Genomic DNA, 23,641 nt, shown 5'->3' on the forward strand with positions numbered 1-23,641 from the left:
GAATGCTGAAGGGCCCTTTCGCCATGTAGGTCTTACAATTGAACATTGTTGATTGACCTGAGTAAATATACAGAGCTCATACATATACCTTCAGTCAATAACGTTGGCTCCCATCTCACTCCTCTATGTAGAGTTTCTCTTGTGTCTTTTTACTGTTATCAGATTAAAAGCTCTGTGCATTTCAGCCAGCCACAGCCAGCCAAGACATGTTCAGATCTGACATCATACATATGTAGTATGACGGAGAACGTGATAATAAGCCAATAAGAATATTATGATGATAAATGTGGATGTTAGTCCAGCCAGCCCAGCTACATAGTTGCAAATATGGATGGCCTTGTTCAAAGGACGCTTCCCGGCTCAGAGACCGTCGGACCAACCGCCCTGCAGGCCAGATTTATTTGATGCATAGCTGCCCGACCATGCAAGTATCTGGATACTAGTGCTAGTGAGTGGAGAATATGTGGGTGAGGGAGAGCTGAAGTGCAATACAGGCCCTACAATAACCAAAACAAGGAAGGGAGGGGGAAATTGTTCAACTGGAAATGAGTACGTACACACTTGAGGAATCATAAATACCTCACACAATCCTCAAGAAGAATTATACCCATCAAACAAACGCAAACTCCTGATCCTTTTCTCTCTGAAATTTTACATTTTACCCCCAATTCCATTCCAGCCGACGGACTTCGTCATGGACAACTTTCCAAAGCTCAAGCCCAAGCTCAATCGTTTCGGGCAAGTGGAATATGAGCCAAGCGACTTTCCAATGCATTCCCTGCCGATGGCCGAGCACAGCGAGGGAATCAGACTTGATCAAAAAGTGCTGGCGGACATCGGAATCAAGAAGGAGTATCTGCCGGACGTGCCACAGTTTATCCTCCACCCAAATATGGATCATACAAAAAAAAAGGCACCTTTTCGCTCTGTATTCCCTTACATACATGAGCACGAACCAAAATGGATCAACGGCGACATTGTGGTGTATCGGCCTATTCGATGGGTCCCGTACGTTATGTTAATTCAATTTTACCCGAAAAGCGAACTCACAACTACGATCAAAGTCCAAACAACCAATGTCTTGGAGAAGGAGCTCTACGGAAAGGCTTCTTTTTCGGTTGAAGCTTCGGCCGCGTTGAGCTATAAAGATATGGCATTGGGCTTCAAGGCTACCGGGGAGGGACACGTGACAGTGACGCGGAATATCAAAGAGCTCAAGGACTTGACTGAAGAGGGTTCTTTCAAGTATGCAGTGAATGAACTGGGAATCGGAATGATGATGGAGGTGGAAGAGGTGGCAAGATATGAATTCCGGAACGACGATATCTGGGAGGACTTTTATGAAGAAGAGGGGGTTCCAGATGGGACCGAACTTCATTGGGGTGGGGACGAGACATGGGAAAAAATCCATATCCGTTCTAATGAACTCAACCTCGTCAAGCAATTGCAGGTTGTCGACGGAGATTTGTACATTCAGATGCTGCCACTCCCGAGTGATGACAAGAGAGAGATTGCCGACATGTACGTGGCCCTGAGCTTTAAGTACAAGGAAACCTGGAGGAGGAATGTCACCGGCTGCAAGAAGGCGTGGGAGGACTGGTACGCATATATCCATGGAACCTTTCACTCAAAGGTTTCGAAGCAAAATACCTATCTGGCTTGGCCGGCATGGAAGCCCATTTCCACTTTTAGGGCAGTCGAGCCAGTGAAGCCAACGTAACCTAGCAAGATCCATTCGGTCTTCCCATGAGTCCACCCAATCTGGGATTAATCTCATTTGCACTCATCAAAGCCCAGAGCTATGAGTACTTTGTCGTCAGTGCAGGTCCTTTTCATCTGTCTCCGACATCAGAATTTAGTCGAGCTGCTATTCTCAAAATAAATGATTCATACTCACATTCTTCTTATACATATTGAATTCTTCTTTTAATTATGGTTATTTGTCAGATCTCATGGCGGCCCCCGTAGGAAAAGATAGGATCGTCCGATATCGAAGATTATTACGGTTTCTTACTATACTGTCTGTGTAAGATAGATACTGCGACTAGTGTGTTAATAAGGCTAACTAACTTAGGCATATCATTTGACGGCGGTGATATCCGGTTCTTTTAAAATGTACAGTATGAAACTAGTACAGAGAATGTATGGGAAGGTCCTGCAAAGATGATTTAATACTAGAAGTATAGTACAAATGAATTGTAAACTGTCTAATCTCTGCCGGGCGAGAATCCTATATTTATAGACTTCTTACGGTCTTACCCCTGTAGATGGATGTAGAAAATCCCTCACTAGTAGGCTCACCGTGTTGGTAAGAAGAAGCAGTTTGACTGCAGTCCGAATTGAAATGCCATCCTTCGATACAATTTGGATGCAGGTTGTATGCAGGAGTATGTGATGAGACTGTCAATACTGCATCGGCGCTAATCTAGGATTCCGCAGGAGGTCAAGGCTCTTGGCATTTAGCGTTGAAACCATCCCAATGCTTTTGCCAATCAATTAACTAGTACCTGCCGTGAAATAGAGGAGATAAGAATTCCAGTCTCAGTTGCAATTTGATCTCGTTGAGCACGATCCCGACGTTCAAAATCAATGAAGTATTGTAGATCTGTAGGCAAAAGACCTAGCTAGGGTTGAGTGACATATCGAGCTCTTTATGGCAAGGACTAAAAAGGGGAATTGTGTTATGTGTACTTTGGTAGTTGAATTTGAAGAGACCAGCATGCTCCCATACTAGAATCTGAATAAAGCAGGGTTCATTAGTTCATGTTCGAAAAGGCAGGGTAGTCTCACCTTGGGGTCATCGTGGGGCACGACAGGACAAATTTTAGGTAGACTTGTCCAGCAAGCCCAACACAGTGTACCGGCTATTCGTAAAGTCTGCCTGCGTTACTGCGGAGAACAAGCCTGGTGGAGCGGTGCTAAAGCCCGATGAAGCTGCCATGGTAGCCGATCGGGAATGTATAGACGAGAGACGAGGAATTGGATATGTACAACATAACTAACGGAAGTGTAAAGTCTTAGCTAAGCTATACCTGGGGATATGGACATGGGGAAATGTCCGTGTGGGTTCGTCATGACCTACCACGGGTGTGCCCCGCCAAAAACCCTCACCCCTCCTTCAACTTAATATTCATGATTGCGTACTAGCCAATTCCTCTCCTTAACCTACATCATGGCCTCCCAACCTATCCAACTCCCACCCCGCCCCGATGTCCTCGACAGCGTCCGTCTCCGCGACATCGAGCTCCCCCTCCCCTGCGCCCCAGAGGCCTGGCACCGCCAGGGAAAATCCCAACCATGCACCGCAACCCTGAAGCTCTCCTACTCCTCCATAATCACAGCCGCCGAAACCGACAATGTCTCACTGACCCTTGACTACGGCAAGCTCTTCCGCCGACTAGAAAGCGACGTACGCAACATGGGCGAGAACATCTCTTCCCCATCGCACCCATCCAACCGACTGATCAGTCTGTCCGGGACGCGACGCGAGGAAATGCAGAGTCGCGGACTAGGCCAGGACCCGCGCGTGATAGCGGGAGTTGTCGCGGATGCTGGATTGGGTCTGTTGGAGACTACATCTGCTATCACCGCGGCGAAGCAGCCGAATCCTATCTCGGCGGCTTATGGGGAGTGTGAGGTTCTGCTGCATTTGCCTAAGGCTTTGTTGCGCGCGGATGAGGGGCTTCGGTATCGCGGTGTTATTGCGCTTGGGGAGGAGGTGGCTGGCGGAGAGGCGAGGGGTTTGGTGGTTATGGAGGAGGAGTTCCGGATTGAGGGGATTAGGTGCTATGCTATTTTGGGTGTGAATCCTCATGAGAGGTTGGAGAAACAGGCTGTTGTAGTTGGCCTTACATTCCAGGGTCCTGGGCAGCTTGCTTGGGGGTCTACTGTTGTTGATACTTACCAGGCTGTGACGCGGGCTGTGGCTGAGGTATGTGTCTTATGTTCTTTCTCTGGTGCTTTTGTTGGTATTGTCTTGGGACCTTTTTGCTGACTTGTGATATTGTAGAAGGTGGATCAGACTGATTTCCAGTCGGTCGAGTCTCTGGCTACTTTCATTGCTCGCATTGTGACTGTGGACTTTGGCAATGAGAGTGTGACGGTCAAGGTGGAGAAGCCAAGTGCTCTTGCCTTTGTCCAGCGGTCTGGTGTGGAGATTACTCGCTCGAAGGCTTTCTTTGAGAGTCGCTAAGAGCCGCGTAAGGAGTTCCATGTTATACAGGAGGCTGCAGTATGCATATCGAGACTCATATGCAAGTTGATGTAGTATTGAGGCTGTGTGAGGCTGTAGAACCACTTGCACAAAAAAAAAAGACTATAATATAGACGATATCACCCATATACAACATGTGTATATATCAATATAAAATCCCAATATCCGTGGACCTCTATAAGATCATATTAATGTCAGCATCTGACACGTGAAATCCCAATCGGGACTAGTAGCTCAGCCCCCCGGATCTGCGTTTGAAATTCGATTTTCTGCAGGATCTCTTTTCTTTGTTTCACTTCCTGAGGAAGAACTGATAATCTCTATTTGCAAATATCTTCATCCTCTATGTGCCTATCTGCGCCTTCGTCATCGCTCGCTTTGATTTCTCTTACTGGCTTCCCTGCCAACCTTGATCCTCCCCTTCTGAATCTCAACTCCCCTGCTGATATTTCCGTGTCGACACACTTGTTGTCTCCTTTCACCTTGGCCTTCGACTTCTCGGCCAGCGAGGTGACTTGGCTAGGGGTCCCGGGTCCGTCCTGAAGAAGGGCGGACGGTAAACCTGCTCGAAAGATTCAAGGCTGGTCTATCGACTAGTTCGGGCACTGAGGAAAATCCGTTTATTGATGCAATAGATTCCTCAAGTTGAAGTAAGTCCCTTTGATCAGCGTTTCGTTTGCTATTTTTATTTTTTTTCAATTTCTTTTACGTTTTTACCTTGGCTATTAGTGGGGGCCTGAAAACCCTCACCTACCCCTCTATTCATTCTCTACAGTCAATATCCAAGATACAGGCGATCAAGGCTAACGGGTGGTCTCTATGTGAACAGCGACTGTTAGTTAGGTATTCTAAATACCTGGCTACCATTCTCTACAACCGCGCAAGGTCAATTGTCGACACTGCGGTTATCGCCGGCAATCTCACCTAAATCAACAGGGGTGTTTCGCATTAGTCGCGGAACTATCGCAGGTGATACAACAAAAGCATAATGCCTTCCTCGAATGCTGACGACCTGTCGGTCGGAGACGTGTTCGCGCCGCAGGCCGACAGCGTCATTGACATCCCGACCAATCACCGTCGCCCAAATGCACACACGGGCATCATGTCACCCCCGGAGCAGACTGCCAAGGAATTCAATGGGTTCGCAAACCAGACTCTCAACGAGAATATGTTGCCAAAGCGAGGGAAGAAGAAGAAGGGCCAATTCGTGTCGACATGCGCAACTGTTCACGGTTTCACTCCTCTGGCATCCGGCGACGAGGAATCGGACTTCTCCGCTGCGAGTTCACGTGCACCCTCTCGACCTCCCACTGCCCTTGGTGGTGCAAGCCCACTGGTACAGGCCCCCGCAGGCCATGGGGTCAGCGCTTTGAAGCTCCAACTCAACACTCTAAATTTGTCTGACAACACAACTGGCTCTAGCGGACTTGTCTCCCAGACCCCCAGTGTTTACTCCGATAGCGATCAGACTGAGATCTTGACTAGCTATGAAATCCCTCTGGATCAGGACTTTGTTAGTTCCGCCGTAGTGCAACCAGAGGCATTGGACGACCTCAACGCAGATGTCCCAGGTATGAATCCGGAGTTGCGCAGTCAACTGTGTCGCAAAATGACAGCAGAAGACTTTGTGCCTATCCTCTGTCTAGGGAAGGGCTCATTCGGAACCGTGTTGCTGGTACGCCACGTCGTCACGGGCAAACTTTATGCCCAGAAACAATTCCGGAAGGCTACTCTCACAGTCCACAAAAAGCTAGTCGAGCAGACTAAGACAGAGCGCACAATCCTAGAAAGTGTCAATCGCCACCCCTTTGTCGTGAAGCTATTCTATGCCTTCCAAGACCACGAGAAACTCTACTTGATCCTAGAGTACGCGCAAGGCGGCGAACTCTTCACCCACTTAGCCATGGAACGCATGTTCGAAGAAGACGCAGCAGCCTTCTACATGGCAGAGATGGTCCTCGCACTAGCCCACCTTCACCAAAACGTCGGCGTTCTCTACCGCGACCTGAAGCCCGAGAACTGTCTCCTAGACGCACAAGGCCACCTCCTTCTAACCGATTTCGGACTCAGCAAGATCGCCCTCAGCGACGACGACCGCTGTAACTCCCTCCTCGGCACAATCGAGTACATGGCACCAGAAGTGATCCAAGGCAAGCCATACGGCAAAGCATGCGACTGGTGGTCCCTCGGCGCATTGGGCTACGACCTCCTCACTGGCTCACCCCCGTTCCGCGCAAACAACCACGCAAAGCTCCAAGAGAAGATCGTCAAGCAAAAGCTCACGCTCCCTTATTTCCTCGGACCTGACGCTAAAGACCTCCTCACCCGTCTCCTCCGCAAAGAGCCCTCCAAGCGCCTCGGCTACCACATGCAGAAGGATTTACAGATCATCAAGAAACATCGCTTCTTCCGCAAAATTGACTGGGCTGCCCTTGAGCGCCGTGAGCTATCTCCCCCAATCCAGCCTGTCGTCACAGACCCCGCTCTCGCGGAGAACTTCTCCGCCGATTTTACTCACCTCCCACTCAGCCCGACGGTTACCACTGCCGGTTTCGACGAGTACTACGGAAAGGGGCAGAATTGCCCAGCTGGAAAGGGTGCAGACGGTGACGAGCTTGGCGCTGAGAGTAACCCGTTCGGAGGGTTCAGCTACGTTGCTTCTAGCAGCTTGCTGGATCATGGACTGGGGATTATGACTGCTGGATATTAAATGAGATCTAGTGATTTGACTGAGGAGAAGACAAGGGGATTGAGAACATTGAACACAAGGATGAATATGAATCGCAGAACGAAGAGGCACATATTCGCATTACGTCCGGCCGGTGTCCATGCATTTACTCGTACATTGCATTGCATGTCATGTAGCCGGTGGATTGTTATCTGCTAGTTCATCTTCCAATACGAACTCATTGAACACAAATGGTATATCGCATCGCACAGGAGTTTCACGCATATACATCTCTGACATGAATCTGGAATGGAATTGAATCTTACATTATTGATACTTGAAACCTTGGAACTCGTAAAATACTTCTACATTACAATTAACCACTGGATAAAGTACAGTAACAGCAAAGGAGAAATTTTCATTTTCCGTTTCATTCTCATAAATGGTAATCTCCCCCAGGCCACCGCAACAGTAACCTAATCTATCCAATTGATAGATCTCTTAGATCTCGCCTTCTTCACTTCCAGCACCATCATCATCAGCCTCGCCCTCTTCTCGCTGGGAGTCTGTTTTACTCCGATCCACATCCGTAGGGTGATGCGCGACTGGAACGACATGTTGTTTTTCATGTAGTTCGCCTTCTTCGCTGGACTCTTCTTTTGGTGCATTTGAGCCCGATTTCTCGGCGATTGGGAGGAAGGTGGACTGGGGGGTTTCTTTTGTTAATGCGGCTGCTGGGACGCGCGGAAGGGGTTGTTTTTGGTCGGGAATTGGTTCATGGGAGGGGGTTATTGTGCGTTGGCGTTTAGGGGATCGTTCGCTGCCGTTTCCGTTGATTGTGGGATTGTTTTGATTGTTTTCTGGGGGGTGTTGATGTGTGTTGGGGTGAGGTTCGGGTTCGCGTGAGCGTTTGTGGCCATTTGGAGCGTCGGTGACTGTGACGGTTGGTGGGGTGGATTGTTGCTCTGAGGATGATTTTGTAGGATCGGTGTCGAAGATGCGGGTTGGGTCGTTGGGGTGGGAGGTTGAGTCTGAAAGGGAGAAGTCTGGGTAGCCCTTGCTGAGGCTTTGTTGGACGCGCTCGTAGATCTTGACGATGAAGGTGCAGGCGCGGATGAGGTCGTCGAGGCGGACGTCGATCTGCTCCCACCAAGGTCGGCCTTCGGCGTCGTCGGGGAAGGCGACTTTGCAGTGGCGGGCTGCGGCGTATAGGGCCGCGGCGGCGATGACGCGGGGTGGGAATTGGAGGCAGAGGACTGTGTATGTTGAATCGTTGAGGAAGGAGTAGGTAGAGTGGCGCAGAGCTCTGTTGTCGCCGACGCCGAGGAAGAGGGAGTAGTCCCAGAGGATGCGGTAGGGGGACTCGACCTGTAGGTCGAAGCATAGATATTCAAGCATGACGCTCTCGTTCTGCAGGATCAGGTCTCGCCATTTCCAGTAATCCTTGGACTGCTCGTCGACAATTAGATTCGGTTGTTTCATGGCGACGCGGCAGCATGCGATGACGAAGTCTTTCATACGGCGCATGGCCTCGTCCACCTTGAACGCGACGAATAGGGCCACCGCGGCGATCACCTTCGGGTGCATCAGGTCCGACCCCATCTCTGGATATTGGCCCATCAACGAATAGCGCATGAGGAAGCGGTGCATGTACACCGTGGCGGTCATTGAGGTCTGCGGGGGCATCTTTAACATCACGCTCACTTGCCAGATGAACTCGACTGCGCGGTGCCGAATATAGTCCTCTTTCCCGCGTTCGATCTTATCAATGCGCGATGGCGTGCGCTCGAATTCTTCCTCGGTGAAAAGCCATTTTTGCTGCTCTGCTTCCAACACCGGATTTGGTAGGCCGGGGATTCGTCGCCTCGGCGGTACTGAGGAAGCCATAGGTGTGCGAAAGAGGGCAAAGACGAATAAGATCGACGAGGGGTTATTGACACAATGGCGACAGGGTTGAAGCGCATCTAGCGCGCCTGAGGAGGAAGAGCTTGCGCGAGGTTAACAATAATCGTTATCGTTCCAAACGTCACAGTCGTCAAACCAAATCTAGCATGGCGGCGCTTTCTAGCGCATCGCGCGAGGTGGATGGGGGAAGATGTTCGGAGAATTGGAAAGAAGGAGGTTAGGGATAAACGATATGTAACAACGGAGAGCTGCACAGATATCGAGCAATATCAGATAACCTGCAAGGCGCGACGTTGTCGTTGGTATGCTTCCAGTTGAAGGATGTTGTGAAAATTTTTGTCTGGGCTCAGGGGGGACCCGCTGAATCGTAACTTTGACGTGCTACCTACCAATCTGGTACAGAAAGTTATGATAGTAGGGATGATGATATTGTGACTATCTCTGCTAGCTACCCAGGTACAATGAGGATCCTCCGAGCACGTGACCAGGGAGTCACCTGATCCGTCCACGCTTGTAACACTGAGCCTGTCACTTTCTTTTTAGGCATCGGATATACAACATACCAATCTCTGAAATAATTTTTGACTTTCCCCATTACTATTCTACTTTGACTCTTGTCTTCTTTTATTCTCTCTATCACTTTTCTTACTCACATCTCCAACGGCCAACATCATCTACATCTTCAGCCATGTACATTGGCCATTTGTTTGTTGTCCACACTGTCGACAGCAAGTCTCAGCCCTACCGTTTCGTCCGCTGACTTTTCTACTTTCGCCGAGGCAAAGTTATCCTTGGACGCGACACTCACAAGTTCGGATTGGTCGTCACGGTCCTTCATCGTCGCCTTGATGCCGGAAACCTTGCCATTTTCGTAAAGCACCTCGTCGATGTCGGTGTTCAACATGTAGGTACCGCCGTAGATGGCAGACAGACGAGCGAAGCCCTGGGGCAGCTCGCCCAAGCCGTTCCCAAGCGTTAGACACGGCGACGACACGAAAAAGTTTGTTGAGACTTGCTTTAGATACCTCCCCCTGAATGGGCAGGTCAATCTATCAGAGGATGTCTCCGGTTGTCGCAGCGATGAGGAACTTCGTCAGCTAGCCGCTAGCATTGATACTGGCTTGCTCCGCCCTTTGCTGTCCAAGGGTGGAATGACACCTGCTATCACCCCATCCCCCCGTATCGGCTTTGACGATTCGGTTGAAAATCCGAACTCCCTTGATATCACACCAGTAAGTCGAAATGACCAAGAACGACTTTGCCGGAATTGCCTTCAACGAGAAGGGTATCGGTGTACAATAACGAAGATGTGGAGCTCAAATGACCACCCCCCTCCTGGCGAACCAACCGGCATTCTACGAGCTGTTCACATTCTTCCGTTCGCCCTTCGAAGTTTTACGAACGACGACGAAAGGCGGGAAACCTCTCAGGTGTGGGCAACCATTTTTCGTTACTTCCCAAGCCTCCGCTCCACCCTTAATATGTCACCAGAAGACGTGAATCGAGAGGATGATATTATGATGATGACCACCCCGATTCATGAAGAGTTCGGTCTCTTCCACTTTGTTTTTGAGGACACCACGACTCCTAATTGCTACCATCTCAAACTATTCCCACGCTTCGGATCTGGCTACATACCCCTACTACCCAGCAACAGGATTGTAACATTGACTAGCCACGACCCTCGCTTTAGTCTTCCTAGAGCTAAGCACTTACAGTTGCATGCTGCCATTGGCAATATCTTACATGCAAGCGGCCGGGGAGAGAAGATTGAAAAACTCATACGGGATCTAGAAGAGGTAGGCGGTTCGGCATTATCAAAAGATGGCAGTACGAACATCAGCGATCTTCTCTCGGTCACTCATCTTTCACTGCTAGCCTCGAATTCGCGCCCAACAGAGAGCAAGGTACCGCAGTAACGTGCCCGAGCTAGACTGCCAGGAACAGAGAATGAGAAACCCAGATTGGGTTAGCTACATCGATACAAGCGCTGGTCTTTGAGAGAGCTGTTTGCGCCAACTCAGGTGCACCTCTGGAGTGTTGTTCATCTTTATCTTTCAAATTATCATAGCTGCTCATCTGTGGCTGCCCGACTTTTTTTTTTTTTAATATATCGGCGGAGCTTCAACCTCATTCATTGTTAAACCAATCCACATCCCATCAACATGGGTCTGTTAATGAGCCACAAGAGGGCGTACAACTAGTTCGTGCTTTACGATCTCCGTATTGACGTAGCCGACAAGGGAAGCTTTTAGTCGGAACAATGGCTTTTCCGAGCGGAAGCATTTATCCGCCTCAATGTAAGAGCTGAGGGATTACACTTACAAGAGCCATTAAATTGTGATATTATATATGAAAGGAAGATAAGTTGAATGAATTGTGTAAATCCCATTGGTCATTGATATGCAATTACATTCCGAAAATTCCCTAAAAAAATTACAATTGGTATCTAGTACTTTGGAATAAAAGCCCGTCCTGGCGCCACGCTGATAGATGCGACAAAAACAAAATGCTAAATGGACATTTACTCCTCCTCACTAACCTCACTCTCATCGTCACTGGGAACATATTGCCTGGTCGTGGGTTGTGTGTAATGGTGGCTCCGAGCTTCCTCTTCACGAGCACTTTGTTCGAAGGCGGCTTCCATCTCCGCCGCCAAAGCATCATCGTCTTCCAATTCATCCTCTTGAGTAGCCGTGCCTGTATGTTCTGAGGACGTAGGGGGAGCTGTATTCCCGACCGGGGAAGGTAAACTAAACTCTCCAACGTCTTCATCCCCATCCTCCTCTGGGGTATTATTGGACGAGAAGTAAGCCCGGTTCACGACGAATGGGCGCGACGGAGGTGGGGATCCCATATCAATAATGAGGTCTCCGTCAACAATAATGTTCGAGCTGGGAGACTGCCCAGTCTGTTGTGAGCCCGTGCCTGCATCGGACGGCGAGCGGGATTGCTCATGCTCAGGTGGGTCGGGATAGCTGACAGGCTCGCTCGGCTTCACATGTGCTTTAACTGGTGGTTTTGCTGGGGGTTTCGTCTGTCGCAGCGGGTTTGTTTGTGTTGTGGGTCGAGGTCTGGGCGCAGGTTTGGCGGCTGGTATTAATGGTGTGTTGGCCCTGCTAGTGGCAGGTTCTGGGGTGCTGTGGCCTGAGATTGGCTTGTCATCCTCTCGGCGATTCTTCGGAAGGAAATGTCGGAAGTCGTAAGGATTGCTATCATCGGCCGGGCCCTCGTCCTCGCTGGTGCTCCCTCCGTGTCGGTCTTCACCTGAGGCTGGTTCATCCTCTTCCTTTATCTGTAGTTGTTCGTATTGCTCGCGGACCTGTTTTTCCGTCTTTCCTGGAGCCGACCGTAGATTAAAGTTCAAGGTTGTCGAGACCGGCTCCAGAACAAAGACTTTCCGGTCCGGGTCGAAGATCAGAACCAGGCCCCGCTCACTCGAGTCCTCGCTGCCTTTGTATGAATAGGTCAATGTTTGATCGGCATTCGGGGCCTTATCAGTAACGGTGAGGTCATAGAGGTCGGACGATCGGGATTGTGTGATGACCGAACGTTGTTGTGAGGTGGCGGACTTGGACTTGTGGTTGTAGTTGACGTTGATTAGACGGCTCGCGTTTGGATTTCGAAGCCTTTCCCCCAGAACAATTGGGTATTCGGCCTGTTTTGTCGGGTCGATCATGGATAATGTGGGGGTAGCCATTGCTGAAACCCCAGAAGTGTAGAGAGAAGAAGGGAGAATGAGAGGGAAGTCAAAGTCGGGGTTGTGGAGAAGAGCGGAATTAGGAAATGACTTTCTCCCCACTCCTTGACAAGGGAATGTATAGGTTCAGATTTCGTAGGTTTTGAGTCTCTTGGATTCTAAGATTCTTAAGACTAAGACAGGATAAGACAGGAGATTGGATCTTTTGATCTTATGTTTCATATTCCAACATATACTCCGAGTTCTGTACTACATTTTACGCAGGCTTCGGCTCCGACTTCGGCTTAGGCATAAAACGATTAAACAAGGTACTTCCATTAGACGATAATTACTAGCCGAGACATCAACAAAAAAAGCGGCTTGCAGGAATACAATGCAGTAAAGGCAGGAAGAGGTATCCAGAACAAAGAACGCGCATCAAAAAAGCATGGGATATCGGTCAGCTCCTACAGCCACTATACCACCCAGGACTGGAATCAAGTATTCCAATGTCAGAAATTTGAAATTTCCGTCTACTTAAGCTTCTCCTTGAGCTTGCCGAAAAAGCTGCTCAGGCGGTGCTTCTTTTTCTTCTCGCCATTAATAGAAGCACCTTCAGTGCTGTGAGACTGTCGAGGCTGCTCTGCGGACTTGGAGGAAGCAGGAGGTACCTGGGTAGACTCAGTTCCAGTCGGCTCAGTGGGACCAGCGGTCTCTGCGGTCGAAGTAGCAGGTGCTTGAGTAGACTCAACTCCAGTCGTTACAGTGGGAGCTGCGGGTTCAGTCTTGGGAGCCGAGACTTCGGCAGTAGAGGTAGTCTCGGGGCCAGTTGTGACAGTCGGCTCAGTGGGCTCAGTGGCCTTTGGCGCCGAAGTTGGGGCAGGCTCCGAAGTTGGGGCAGAAGCAGCAAAATTGCGGCCGAGAGGAGGAGTCGAGAGTGGCGATACATCCGCCGAATCTACCCCACCAACAGTGAGGAGAGGGGCAACGGGCTGGGTGGCCGCAGTGACGGTAGGCGCAGGAGCACCCGCGGACTCTTCAACATGGACCTTCTTGTGCAATTCCTCCTCGATAGCCTTCTTCTCGTCGACTGCTTTCTGGTTCGCAGCAGCCTCGGGTTCCTTGTGGGCCTCGGCCAACGAGTCCTTCACCACCTGAGGAACCTCATCGACGGGCTTGTCGCCGTTAGTCTGCTTGCCCTTTGGCTCCAGCGGTACGGCGGCAGCTAGTGCCGCTGTGGTCGAGTCAGGGCCAGCGGACTGGATATGGTATCCAGGATCAGCCAACGCTGCCTGCTGCGCCGGACCTCCAGTGTAAGTTGGCTCGGTTTCACTAGCCGCGCGTTGCGCAGGTCCACCCATCGGAAGACTAGATTCAGGAATCATGTTGTTTGTGATTGGGGGGAGAGCGTATGGGGAAGCGCCAGTATTAGCGTCGTTGTTCTGGAGACCGTCAATAGGGAGAGTTTGACCCTTCTCATATGACTCTTTGTCCAAAGTGACAGTCGAGTCAACCGTGTTGTTATGGATGGCGCTGTGATGAGGAACTTTGTCGCCCGGGTTCAGGGTGACGGGGTTGCCATAACCCCCCGAAGCTGGGATAGGATCCACGGACAAGGTCTGTTCGGATTCCTGTCCCGGAGTCTCTGGGAATGTACCAGGTAAATCTCCATTGGGCTCCTTGGGAACGTTAGCAGCAAGAGCCGCGGTTGTAGAATCAGGGGTCACGCCGGACATAGTGGGGGCGGAATTGATCTCTTCTGGTAGAAGTACGTTGTTGACGTTGTTATGCCCGTCTTCTTCTTCACGTATGTTTGGATCAGTAGTCCAAATACCGTCGACAACAAACTTGGTGAGTCAGTCAAAGGAACTGAATGTAATGAACCTGGGGATTTCCCGGGAAGGTGACTTTATATAAATGGGGAAAGCGGCACAGATGACGTCAGTGGAAGATAGCCTGTTGCCTAAGGCTCACCGCCATCCAATCTACAGAGGGGAAGAAGGGAAGAGAGGGAAGAGGAAGGTGCGAGGGTCAAAAAAAAAAAAGAATATTAAGGACCATACCTTGTAGTGGACTTTTTGTATAGGCGATATAGTGACTTCCTTGACAAAAATGTCGCCCACCCGGTCCAGTTTCACCGTCTTACCCCAATCATCGAAAGTGCCTGTAACGAACACCTCACTCGCATTGCCAGGCCTGCAAGTAACCGTCTTAGCATTGTCCCACGAGGATCTCACGAGAGATCCATTAGAAGCTTGACTTACCACTTGAATGTAAAAGTTCCCATCTTGATGCTGTGTAGAGAAAATTGAAAAGAAAAAAAAGAGGTTGGGGAAGAGAAGAAAAAAAGGGCTAAATTGGGGGTGTGTGACACAGACCAGTTCCTGACCCTGGAGGAATTAGCGGCTATATAATTTTGATATAGAAAAAAAAAAGATAGGAATATGCAGATATCTCAGGGGGCTGGGACTTGGGTCTATGCGTCCGTTCTAGACTTGTCTTTTGACATGACGCCACAGAGCTTTAGGGTATAAGGACTTTGTACTTTATATCTGATGGGTTTCTTAATTGTTCATATACGGGGTAAAAAATCCAAGTCATTTAAGTATTTTATGTAAGTATAACATCCCTAGAGGAATATTCGAAAGCTATAAAAGTGATTCAAATTTATAAGGTGACATTTTAATAATAAGTCCATGACATACCATATCCAGAATAAGCCTAGACATATCCAGAGTTCCGCCACTGTAGTGGCGAATATGTAGTTCTAGAAGACCCTTGGAAGGTCTCAAAAAGCTTTCCTTTTGAGTGACGTCGATCACTTTTCAACTGAAATTTGAAGCCAAAAAAAAATGATCGACGAAGCTCAGACCTGTCTCTCCCTGTCTACCCCTCATTTTGCCTCAACGTCTTTGAATTGTCAATAGTTAAGAGCTTTTGAAAAGTAAATACCTGATTATAATTTCATGTATTTTTTTTCTTAGAATGTTTCATTTAATTTATCTTTTACTTTCCGAGACATAAAAAAAAGAATGAAAGGGAAAAGAAAAAAAAGAGTAGAGTCATTTACCCAAATAGACTCCAACCAATAATTCCCCACTGTCTGCCCCTCCGTTGCTTTCCTTATTACTACCCTTTCTACTCTACACCTCTCCCCTACTATCTTCCCTACATCTCTCTACTTTCCATTTGACTCTCAATCCCTTTAAAAGCCATTCCTTTCTATAATTTACAGATATAACCTCTGTTTCGTCACACTTAGCTTCAAACCACCCCCGGACCTTGTGGCCTCTTCGGCCTTCAAACCCCCCCCAAACGCCCTCATGGCACAAAACTCTACTCCGGGTTTGACTCCGGTCATCAATACTAGAGCTGGCGATAAATCTGCTAGTCAAAAAATTTCCGACGACGAGTTCGAAGTGACGTCACCAACAGACCTGACCTTCCGACAGTCTAATACCGGTGCTTCGCCGCCAGGCACTGCTTTATTTGGAGGTACTGCATTTGCGGAGGGAGGACCACAAGCGGGAAGATCGTTGTTCAGTCGGAGTCCCTTCCAGGATACGGCAGAGGAGGAGAGTGAACAGGAGGGGGAGCTAGCCCCCCTCCCGGCACGATCCGCACAACAAGGATTCCCTAGCAATTATGCGCTGGGTCGTCGGACATCTGTTTCAGCAGAATCTTTAAATCCCACCGAAGCTGGTTCGGAGAGCTGGTCCCCTCCTCACCACCCAAAGACTGAAGAACAGGTCTCCCGGCTTAAGAGCGCCGTCAGTAGCAATTTCCTCTTCTCCCACCTCGACGATGATCAATTCTTGACTGTCCTCAACGCTCTCGTTGAGAAGCCCATCCCTGCGAAGGATATCAAGGTTATCTCCCAAGGTGACGCCGGTGATTACTTCTACATCGTGGAGAAGGGAAACTTTGACGTCTATATCCACTCCTCCGGCTCTGTGCAGCCTGGCCCTGATGGATTGGGCAACAAGGTCGCTAGCATTGGACCTGGAGGATCTTTCGGCGAACTGGCTCTGATGTACAATGCCCCACGTGCTGCGACTGTGATCTCCACTGAGCCAAAGAGCAATTTGTGGGCCCTCGACCGCATTACCTTCCGCCGCATCCTAATGGACTCAGCATTCCAACGTCGTCGCATGTACGAGGCTTTCCTGGAGGAAGTCCCGCTGCTTTCTTCTCTGAAGCCATATGAGCGCTCGAAGATCGCTGATGCGCTGGACACCATCAAGTACCCCGCTAATTCCACCATCATCCACGAAGGCGATCCTGGAGATGCTTTCTATCTTTTGGAATCGGGCGAAGCCGAGGCTACCAAGAACGGTGTCTCCGGGCCCGTCAAGAACTACCGCCGAGGTGATTACTTCGGCGAGCTTGCCTTGCTGGACGACAAGCCGCGCCAGGCAAGCATCAGTACCAAGACAGATGTGAAGGTGGCACGGTTGGGTCGGGATGGATTCAAGCGGCTTCTCGGTCCCGTGGAGGGCATGATGAGAGGCGCCGAGTATGAATTGGATGGGGAGAAATCTCCTGTCTCCAAAGCAATGTGATATGATACAATGAAATTGAATCTGGGGATTTTTGGGCCTGGAATTTAGACTCTTCATTGGCGAGATCCAGCTCTGTCATCTGTCACATTGAATTCCAAACTCGCATGCTACCTATCCCAATAACTGATGATCTAACCTTTTTTTTTCATGTTCATTATTTGTCTCCCATCTCTTTCTCAGCAAATTTTCCACTCTTTACGACTATTTGACCTGTATCTACAAATGTCTCTTTTATGCGTGCCTGTGATCTGTGACAGGGACCTACTGTCGTCCTTGTTCATATTTTCCTTTTGCTATGTTATTCACTTGGACCCTCCAATACTTAGGTATGATCCAGCAGAATGATTAGAACCCGTGTTTCCCAATTCGAAATTCCCATATGCATGTCTATATACCCAAACCCCAGGTCGAAGTCGCGTAGGAACCTGCCCACGATTATGCTATGTCCAAACTGCCCAAATGCAATCACTAGTATATCATCTATCACCTCGGAACAACCAAATCACTCCTTAAAACCCACTTCTCCCCCCCGGTAACTTCAGCCCCCTCATGCAGCATACAATGATCTCCATGTCGGTGCAACAGCGCCATCCCAACCTCCGGCGCAACAGCTATCGGCTCCGGATTGCGATTCGCGCGCGTCGGCTCAGGGTAGAAGACTGTTTCACCGCCTGTACATGATGTCAGGTAGATAAGGAGTGTCCAAGTTGTGCGTGCGGGTGTTGCTTTCGAGCGCGAGTTCGGTGGGGGGAGGGTGATGTTATTGGAATCGTCGTCTGCGATTGGATTAGTTTTCTATGAAAACGTTGGCATCCAAGTGCTTGCACCCAAATGCTTGGTTATCCAAAGAGCTCTTACAATGCTGTCCAAAGAATTGTCCCGCAGAGTATCGATAAATCCGAATATTAGGATTCAAGCCCAATGGCTCCCCGCCCCAGAGTTGTCGTGCGCGTTCAGCAAGCGAATCCTCATCTTCGGACCCGTCAGACTCGTCTTCAAAGCGCGTCGTGACAAGCTCTTTCAGCGCTGTCGTGCTCCATAGCATCTCTGCGAATCGTGCATCGTCGATCTGGAACCGGTCGTTGACGCGTAGGGCTTCGTCTTTCTTGGGTGTTCCCGGTGTTGTTGTTAGAGGTAGGGAGGCGAGGAAGGAGGCGTAGGTTTTGCACAGGGTGCCTGAGAGGAAATTGCGAATTAGGTAGATTTGGTCGGTGAGGAGGGGGGTTAGAGTTAGATCGGCGGCGGGGAGGAGTGGGCGGAGGGGTGGCCAGTTTGGTGTTTTGGGGGTGGTCTTTGGTTGGGTTTTTGGGTCAGGTTTTTTGGTTTTTGGGGCCATTTTGGTTTGTGAGTATGTAGGTGTGTGCGTAGACCTATAGGTGTAGGTGTAAGTATAGGTGAAGGTTAAGGTATGTAGATCCAGTTGGGTTGGGGTCGAGAGGGTGGCTTTTTTTTTTATCGCGATAAGATCTCAATATACAACCTTACATTTGAAGTACATGTTGACGAGTTGATTGGTTTCTATATATACTCTACTTCCCCAGAATATGTATTACTATACACCCCTTGCATATGATACATATGGACTTCATAGGGATTTGTCTAAAGTACTAACTCTGCTGTTATGGTTTCCCCTCACCTTATTATAGAGGCAAACCACTGAATATTAGAGTCGAGTCCACTAACCTTGGAAAGACAATAGACTGAGGTAACGTGAAGTTACAGCAGTAAAAAGAGACCAATTGCATAGGAACATAGTGCATTGTCATATAGATCTAGGCTCAACAAAATCGGTGAGGAACCCATAGTACAGGTGGATCAGGTCGGAGAGAATATGGATTTGGGCGGGGCGGGAAAGAAAATTTGTCCCGGAAGAAGATCATCGGGGCTTTTCCTTCCCATTTCTCCAACTGTTGACAATTTCAGATTCAAGTGAAATTATCAAGTTAAATCGCAATACTGAGATCTACAGAAAAACAAGAAAACTCCCCAAAAAAACATGCCTCAGCGGTGACTACGGCCATCTGCAGCGACCAACTTGGCCATCGCTCACCGCCCGGGCCCAAGTTGAGAACTTCCCTTCTGGAACTTCATTCCTCTCCCCTTCCCCAGCACCAGCCTGTCATGTCGTCGCAGACCATGACTGCGCCAGCCGTGGGCCATCGACCGCCTGACCCAGGCTCCGATAGCCCGCTGTATGACTATGGCTGCTCACCGAACACCACACCCCCTTCCAACCCTCGAGACGACTCCGCAATTCGCGCCATGCAGAATAATTCTGCCCCGTCAACTCCCAACATGCCCGCCCCGGACGTCGCAATTAAGACTGAACGCTCAGATAGCAACGGATTTCCTGCGCAAAATCAACAAGATGCAACTACACAGAGCGCCGCGAGTGCGCTCCTAGCACAACTACTTGGCAACCAACCTGCGACAAACTCTACTCCGACTACAATACAACCTGCACAGGACGAGGACCAGGATAGTCATATGGATATTAAGATGGACGACTCGATCTCACAGTCTTTTGACATGTCCGCTCAAAACCCCGCGCCCATCGACCCGAGCTTACACCAGGACACCGCCTCCATATCTCGCGAGATTCAGGACTTACTCAATGGGAAAGCTATAGGTGACGGACTCATGGGAACAAATTCTGCACACCACAATATGAGCCATACATTCAGTTCGTCCGATGCCATGAATACCTTGTCCGACCCCATGAACCCGAAATTGAACAACGACCAGCCCTCGCTCCTTCCGCCCTTGGACTTTTCTGCGGCCCCGAAAAATGCATTTGAAGCTCTCCAGCAAAACGAGCTGCTCACAGCCGCCTTCCTGTCGCAAAATGCCGATCTGTCAGCCCTGGGATATCAAGACATGGCAGCCTCAATTGCTGGATCAGAACCTAAGATCCAAGCATTTGCCAAGTTGGAGTTTGATGATGGGCATTTCTATGTCAATACCTACTCATTCATCCTAGGACGAGACGTGCGCGCCGCCCGTGCCGCCCATCACCGAGAGTTCCAGTACCGGCAGGCCGTGCGCAGCACTCGGGCGAAGAGTTCAAGTGGAGGAAACACATCTCATACCCCCAACCGCATGAAGCGGGAGGAAAGTGCTGCTATGATGGGCAGTGTTGTCAGTGATCGGGGAGGTATTATGGGCTTTGATCCAGATGTTCCTCCGCATCTTCCAAACAATATGAACATGAGCCGACGATCTTCAAAATCTTCTTTTGATGATGCTGTTGTGCCATTGCATGCAAACCCGGCTCAGCTACAGTCAACTACCGACTACAATGCGCTTGCAATGCAGTCTTTGCAAGATGGTAACGGAGACGCAAAGCCCGTTGATGCGCTAGCTTTGCTTCCATCCCCTGATTCTTGTCCCACCATTCCAATCCACCCCCCAACGACTGTTGACGGCAGTGCCGCAGGCCATCGAGGGATTTCTCGAAGGCATGTCAGAATTTCATACAACTTTGATCGTAATTTGTTTGAAATGGAAGTAATGGGACGCAATGGAGCGTTCATTGGGGCTGATTGGCTATCACCGGGACAGGTTCGCCCGTTACACAGCGGCGATTACATCCAGATTGGAGGCGTGCGCATCCGCTTTTTGCTACCAGATGTTCCCATCGGCGAAACTGGAGCCGACCGGATGGAAGAAAAGATGGCAGAAAAACGTGAGGAGGAAGAAGAGAAAGATGCCCGTGCTTCGATCGAGATGGATGACGATGTTGATGAATCCGAGAGACTGGGAAGCGACAGCGGCGAGAGCAGGGAACCTTCAAAGAAGATCATCCTCAAGACAAAGGATTCTAAATCGTCTCAGACAGTGGATTCTATTGAGACTGGGGATAACGATTCGCAGCCGGCCCGTCGCCGGGGACCAGGACGCCCTCCTAAAGATGGAATCATGTCCAAGCGCGAGCGAGCTGAGCTTGCTCGGGAGCAGAAAAATGCAGCGAAACGTGAGGCCAACGGAGGTATCACACCACCTCCACCCAAAGTACCCAAGGCCGGGAAGACAGTTGCCAAAGAATCTGTCGTCCCCGAGTCGCCAAAGCCATCCGAGAAGCGGAAGTACACCAAGAGAAAGAAGCCAGACGGAACACCAATGGATTCTCCACTTCCCTCAACAGAAGGCGGCCAGATGTCTGCAGAGCCCCCCCAGGAATATGTCAAACCTCCACCGGTCAAAAAGCGCAAACCATCACGGTCACCATCTCCCAACTATCCTCCGGAGTCTGCGTACAATGCCGAGGATCTGGCAAAACCTCCGTACAACTACGCCGTTCTCATCTTTGATGCTCTGACGGAAGCCGGCACGCCAATGACGTTGAAGCAGATCTACCGTGCCCTAAAATTGAAGTATCCGTACTTCCGCTTCAAGTGTGAGACTGAGGGTTGGACATCCAGTGTACGGCACAACCTGAATGGAAACGGTCATTTGTTCATGCACGCAGAGCGAGATGGTAAGGGTTGGTCATGGCAGCTTATTCCCGGCGCGTCGGTCGAGAAGGAAAAGAAACGACGCCCTTCGCCGCCGCCGCAGGTGTCTCACCCTCCTGCGCCTGCTCCCCAGCAGTACATGCCTATGTCCCACTCTTATGCACCACCCCCTCAGGGCCCACCGCCGGTGCCAAATCCGCCGCAGCATTTCCAATTCCCTTCCATACCACCCGCTCCGTTCCCGGCGTCTGTTAATGTGGGAGGACCACCACATTCCAGTCCTTATCCACCTCCATCGAAGGCCCCTGCTCCTGCACCTACCGCTCCTCCTCCTGCTCCCCCGGTTCAGGCTTCTGCTCCTGCTCCGGCCCCGCCTCAAGCTGCAACACCGGTGCCGGCACCCGCACCGGCACCTCCGCCAGTGCCTACACCTGCTCCTGTCTCTGCTCCTATCCCGTCACCGGCGCCAACACCTACTCCGGCTCCTATGCCCGCCTCTGCACCCGCACCTACGCAGGCACCCACGCCTGTGCAGGCGACGCAGCCACCGGTGTCGGCACCCGTGTCGGTACCAGCACCAACACCAGTACCGCCTATCAATCCTGCTGCATCCTTCCCCATCCCCAGTCAGCTCCGCAACAACCTCCCAGCTGCATTCGCGGCGACTATCCCTTCAACATACACTTCGCCCTACGCATCCGCCCCTGCCCCGCCAAGCGGTCAGCAGCAACAGTTGCAGACGCCACGGCCTCCCCAGGGGCCACCTCAGCATCATTCTCCTTACCCACAACAAAAGCCGCCATCATCTCAACCTCCTCACAACAACCCGCAGCCTCGGGCCTACCCCCCACCTGGTGGAGCACAGTTCCAACACCAGCATCAGCATCAGCAGCATCAGCCACCGGTCCAACCCCAGTCGCAGCCACTGTCGCATCCCCCTCAGCAGCAACACCCGCTATCTCACCACCAACACCAGCCGCAGCATCAGCACCAACAGCACCAGCAGCACCAGCAGCACCAGCAGCACCAGCAGCACCAGCAGCACCAGCAGCATCCGCACCAGCAGCAACACCCGCACCAACATCATCCGCCTCCCGGCCTCCCGGCCCACTCTCACCACCAACAACAGCAACACCCTGTTCAGCAAAACTCTGTACCAGGGCCATCAGAGTCATCCTCGTTCACTGAGCGAGCAAATAAGGCAATCGATGACTTTGAAGCTGTTCTCATGGAAGACTACGAGGACAAGAACTACATCCGGGAGGTTCTTCGGAGTGCGCGCGCACGCGTGTTGGGCGATGCAACAGAAAGCTCCTTCCCAGGCGGCGAACCAAAAGACGAAGCCGTCATCATGGACGTGCTACGCAATCTGGTCGGAAGCTTGAAAGAAGAGTGAATGGTCTGGTGATGTGTATTGGTGGAGGGTATGGTTTCCTCCCTGACGACTTATCGAGTATACGAGTCTTATGGTTTTGCTTTTTTCCCCCTTCTTTCCCCCAGTTCAATTTGTCTCAATTTTTGTTTGTTTTCATGTCTAGATTCTTTGAATCTTAATGATATCCCTCTGTTTTTGTGACAGGCGTCTCTGCTTGCGCCTTGTCTATTTTTTTTTATGTCGCTCTTGTTCTCTTTAGGCTGTTCATAGCCCACTTGGAGTGGTGCAGAGGGTTCCAAACTGGCCCCATTTGGTTTTCTGTTTGTTTTCCTGGCGTCGACCGGTCGCCTGATATAAAAGCGTAAAAGCTCATGATAGAAATACCATTCACATTGACCGGACTTGATATTTATATATGGATATTGTGTTTTTTTCAATGGCGATATCTAGATTATCTGTCCATTCTTGACATCTTCATCTTCAATACATCAATTCTGGAATTTACCCTTGCAAATAATGACTGTTACACACCGGTTGAATCTAAGACTACAATAATTTTTCACTTTTAATGTATACAGATTACAACGGCGTGAGGGTAACATCAAATCGAAATCTCAATGCCCTATCGAATCAACGTCCTATCTCCATTGCGATATTGGATACCACACACGAAATAATGACAAATAGCACCATAGCTTCAACAACCGCAACATGAGGCCTTCTTCTTCCCCATTCAATTGACTCGAGCATTCGTCAATACCCATTATCTCAGCCACGAACCGGAC

At 50.1% G+C, this 23,641-nt stretch overlaps 10 protein-coding genes across 10 annotated transcripts; 6 read left to right on the plus strand and 4 right to left on the minus strand.

Annotated features, from left to right (window-relative positions):
* Positions 1–694: 694 nt before the first annotated feature.
* Positions 695–1,720, plus strand: PGRI_028560 (uncharacterized protein; the record flags this gene model as incomplete). Its single annotated transcript, XM_040790569.1, has 1 exon — positions 695–1,720. The coding sequence occupies one exon, from the start codon at positions 695–697 to the stop codon at positions 1,718–1,720; it is 1,026 nt and encodes a 341-aa protein (XP_040647522.1).
* Positions 1,721–3,172: 1,452 nt separating this feature from the next.
* Positions 3,173–4,192, plus strand: PGRI_028570 (dihydroneopterin aldolase family protein; the record flags this gene model as incomplete). Its single annotated transcript, XM_040790570.1, has 2 exons — positions 3,173–3,931; positions 4,010–4,192. 2 exons carry the CDS (start codon positions 3,173–3,175, stop codon positions 4,190–4,192), a joined length of 942 nt encoding a protein of 313 aa, XP_040647523.1.
* Positions 4,193–5,201: 1,009 nt separating this feature from the next.
* PGRI_028580 (AGC family serine/threonine-protein kinase) lies at positions 5,202–6,923 on the plus strand (the record flags this gene model as incomplete). The annotated part of the gene is made up of 1 exon (XM_040790571.1): positions 5,202–6,923. The coding sequence occupies one exon, from the start codon at positions 5,202–5,204 to the stop codon at positions 6,921–6,923; it is 1,722 nt and encodes a 573-aa protein (XP_040647524.1).
* A 459-nt stretch (positions 6,924–7,382) lies between these two features.
* On the minus strand, positions 7,383–8,768 carry PGRI_028590 (uncharacterized protein; the record flags this gene model as incomplete). Its single annotated transcript, XM_040790572.1, has 1 exon — positions 7,383–8,768. One exon carries the CDS (start codon positions 8,766–8,768, stop codon positions 7,383–7,385), a length of 1,386 nt encoding a protein of 461 aa, XP_040647525.1.
* Positions 8,769–9,706: 938 nt separating this feature from the next.
* PGRI_028600 (uncharacterized protein) lies at positions 9,707–10,705 on the plus strand (the record flags this gene model as incomplete). The annotated part of the gene is made up of 1 exon (XM_040790573.1): positions 9,707–10,705. The coding sequence occupies one exon, from the start codon at positions 9,707–9,709 to the stop codon at positions 10,703–10,705; it is 999 nt and encodes a 332-aa protein (XP_040647526.1).
* Positions 10,706–11,310: 605 nt separating this feature from the next.
* Positions 11,311–12,486, minus strand: PGRI_028610 (ELL-associated factor; the record flags this gene model as incomplete). Its single annotated transcript, XM_040790574.1, has 1 exon — positions 11,311–12,486. The coding sequence occupies one exon, from the start codon at positions 12,484–12,486 to the stop codon at positions 11,311–11,313; it is 1,176 nt and encodes a 391-aa protein (XP_040647527.1).
* Positions 12,487–12,998: 512 nt separating this feature from the next.
* PGRI_028620 (carbohydrate-binding module family 48 protein) lies at positions 12,999–14,752 on the minus strand (the record flags this gene model as incomplete). The annotated part of the gene is made up of 3 exons (XM_040790575.1): positions 12,999–14,312; positions 14,529–14,661; positions 14,730–14,752. 3 exons carry the CDS (start codon positions 14,750–14,752, stop codon positions 12,999–13,001), a joined length of 1,470 nt encoding a protein of 489 aa, XP_040647528.1.
* A 1,036-nt stretch (positions 14,753–15,788) lies between these two features.
* On the plus strand, positions 15,789–17,027 carry PGRI_028630 (cyclic nucleotide-binding domain-containing protein; the record flags this gene model as incomplete). Its single annotated transcript, XM_040790576.1, has 1 exon — positions 15,789–17,027. One exon carries the CDS (start codon positions 15,789–15,791, stop codon positions 17,025–17,027), a length of 1,239 nt encoding a protein of 412 aa, XP_040647529.1.
* Positions 17,028–17,510: 483 nt separating this feature from the next.
* PGRI_028640 (uncharacterized protein) lies at positions 17,511–18,363 on the minus strand (the record flags this gene model as incomplete). The annotated part of the gene is made up of 2 exons (XM_040790577.1): positions 17,511–17,803; positions 17,886–18,363. 2 exons carry the CDS (start codon positions 18,361–18,363, stop codon positions 17,511–17,513), a joined length of 771 nt encoding a protein of 256 aa, XP_040647530.1.
* Positions 18,364–19,148: 785 nt separating this feature from the next.
* PGRI_028650 (forkhead domain protein) lies at positions 19,149–22,877 on the plus strand (the record flags this gene model as incomplete). Its single annotated transcript, XM_040790578.1, has 1 exon — positions 19,149–22,877. One exon carries the CDS (start codon positions 19,149–19,151, stop codon positions 22,875–22,877), a length of 3,729 nt encoding a protein of 1,242 aa, XP_040647531.1.
* Positions 22,878–23,641: the final 764 nt, after the last annotated feature.

Source organism: Penicillium griseofulvum, assembly GCF_001561935.1.
Source record: "Penicillium griseofulvum strain PG3 chromosome Unknown contig_80, whole genome shotgun sequence".
Lineage (NCBI taxonomy): Eukaryota > Fungi > Ascomycota > Eurotiomycetes > Eurotiales > Aspergillaceae > Penicillium > Penicillium griseofulvum.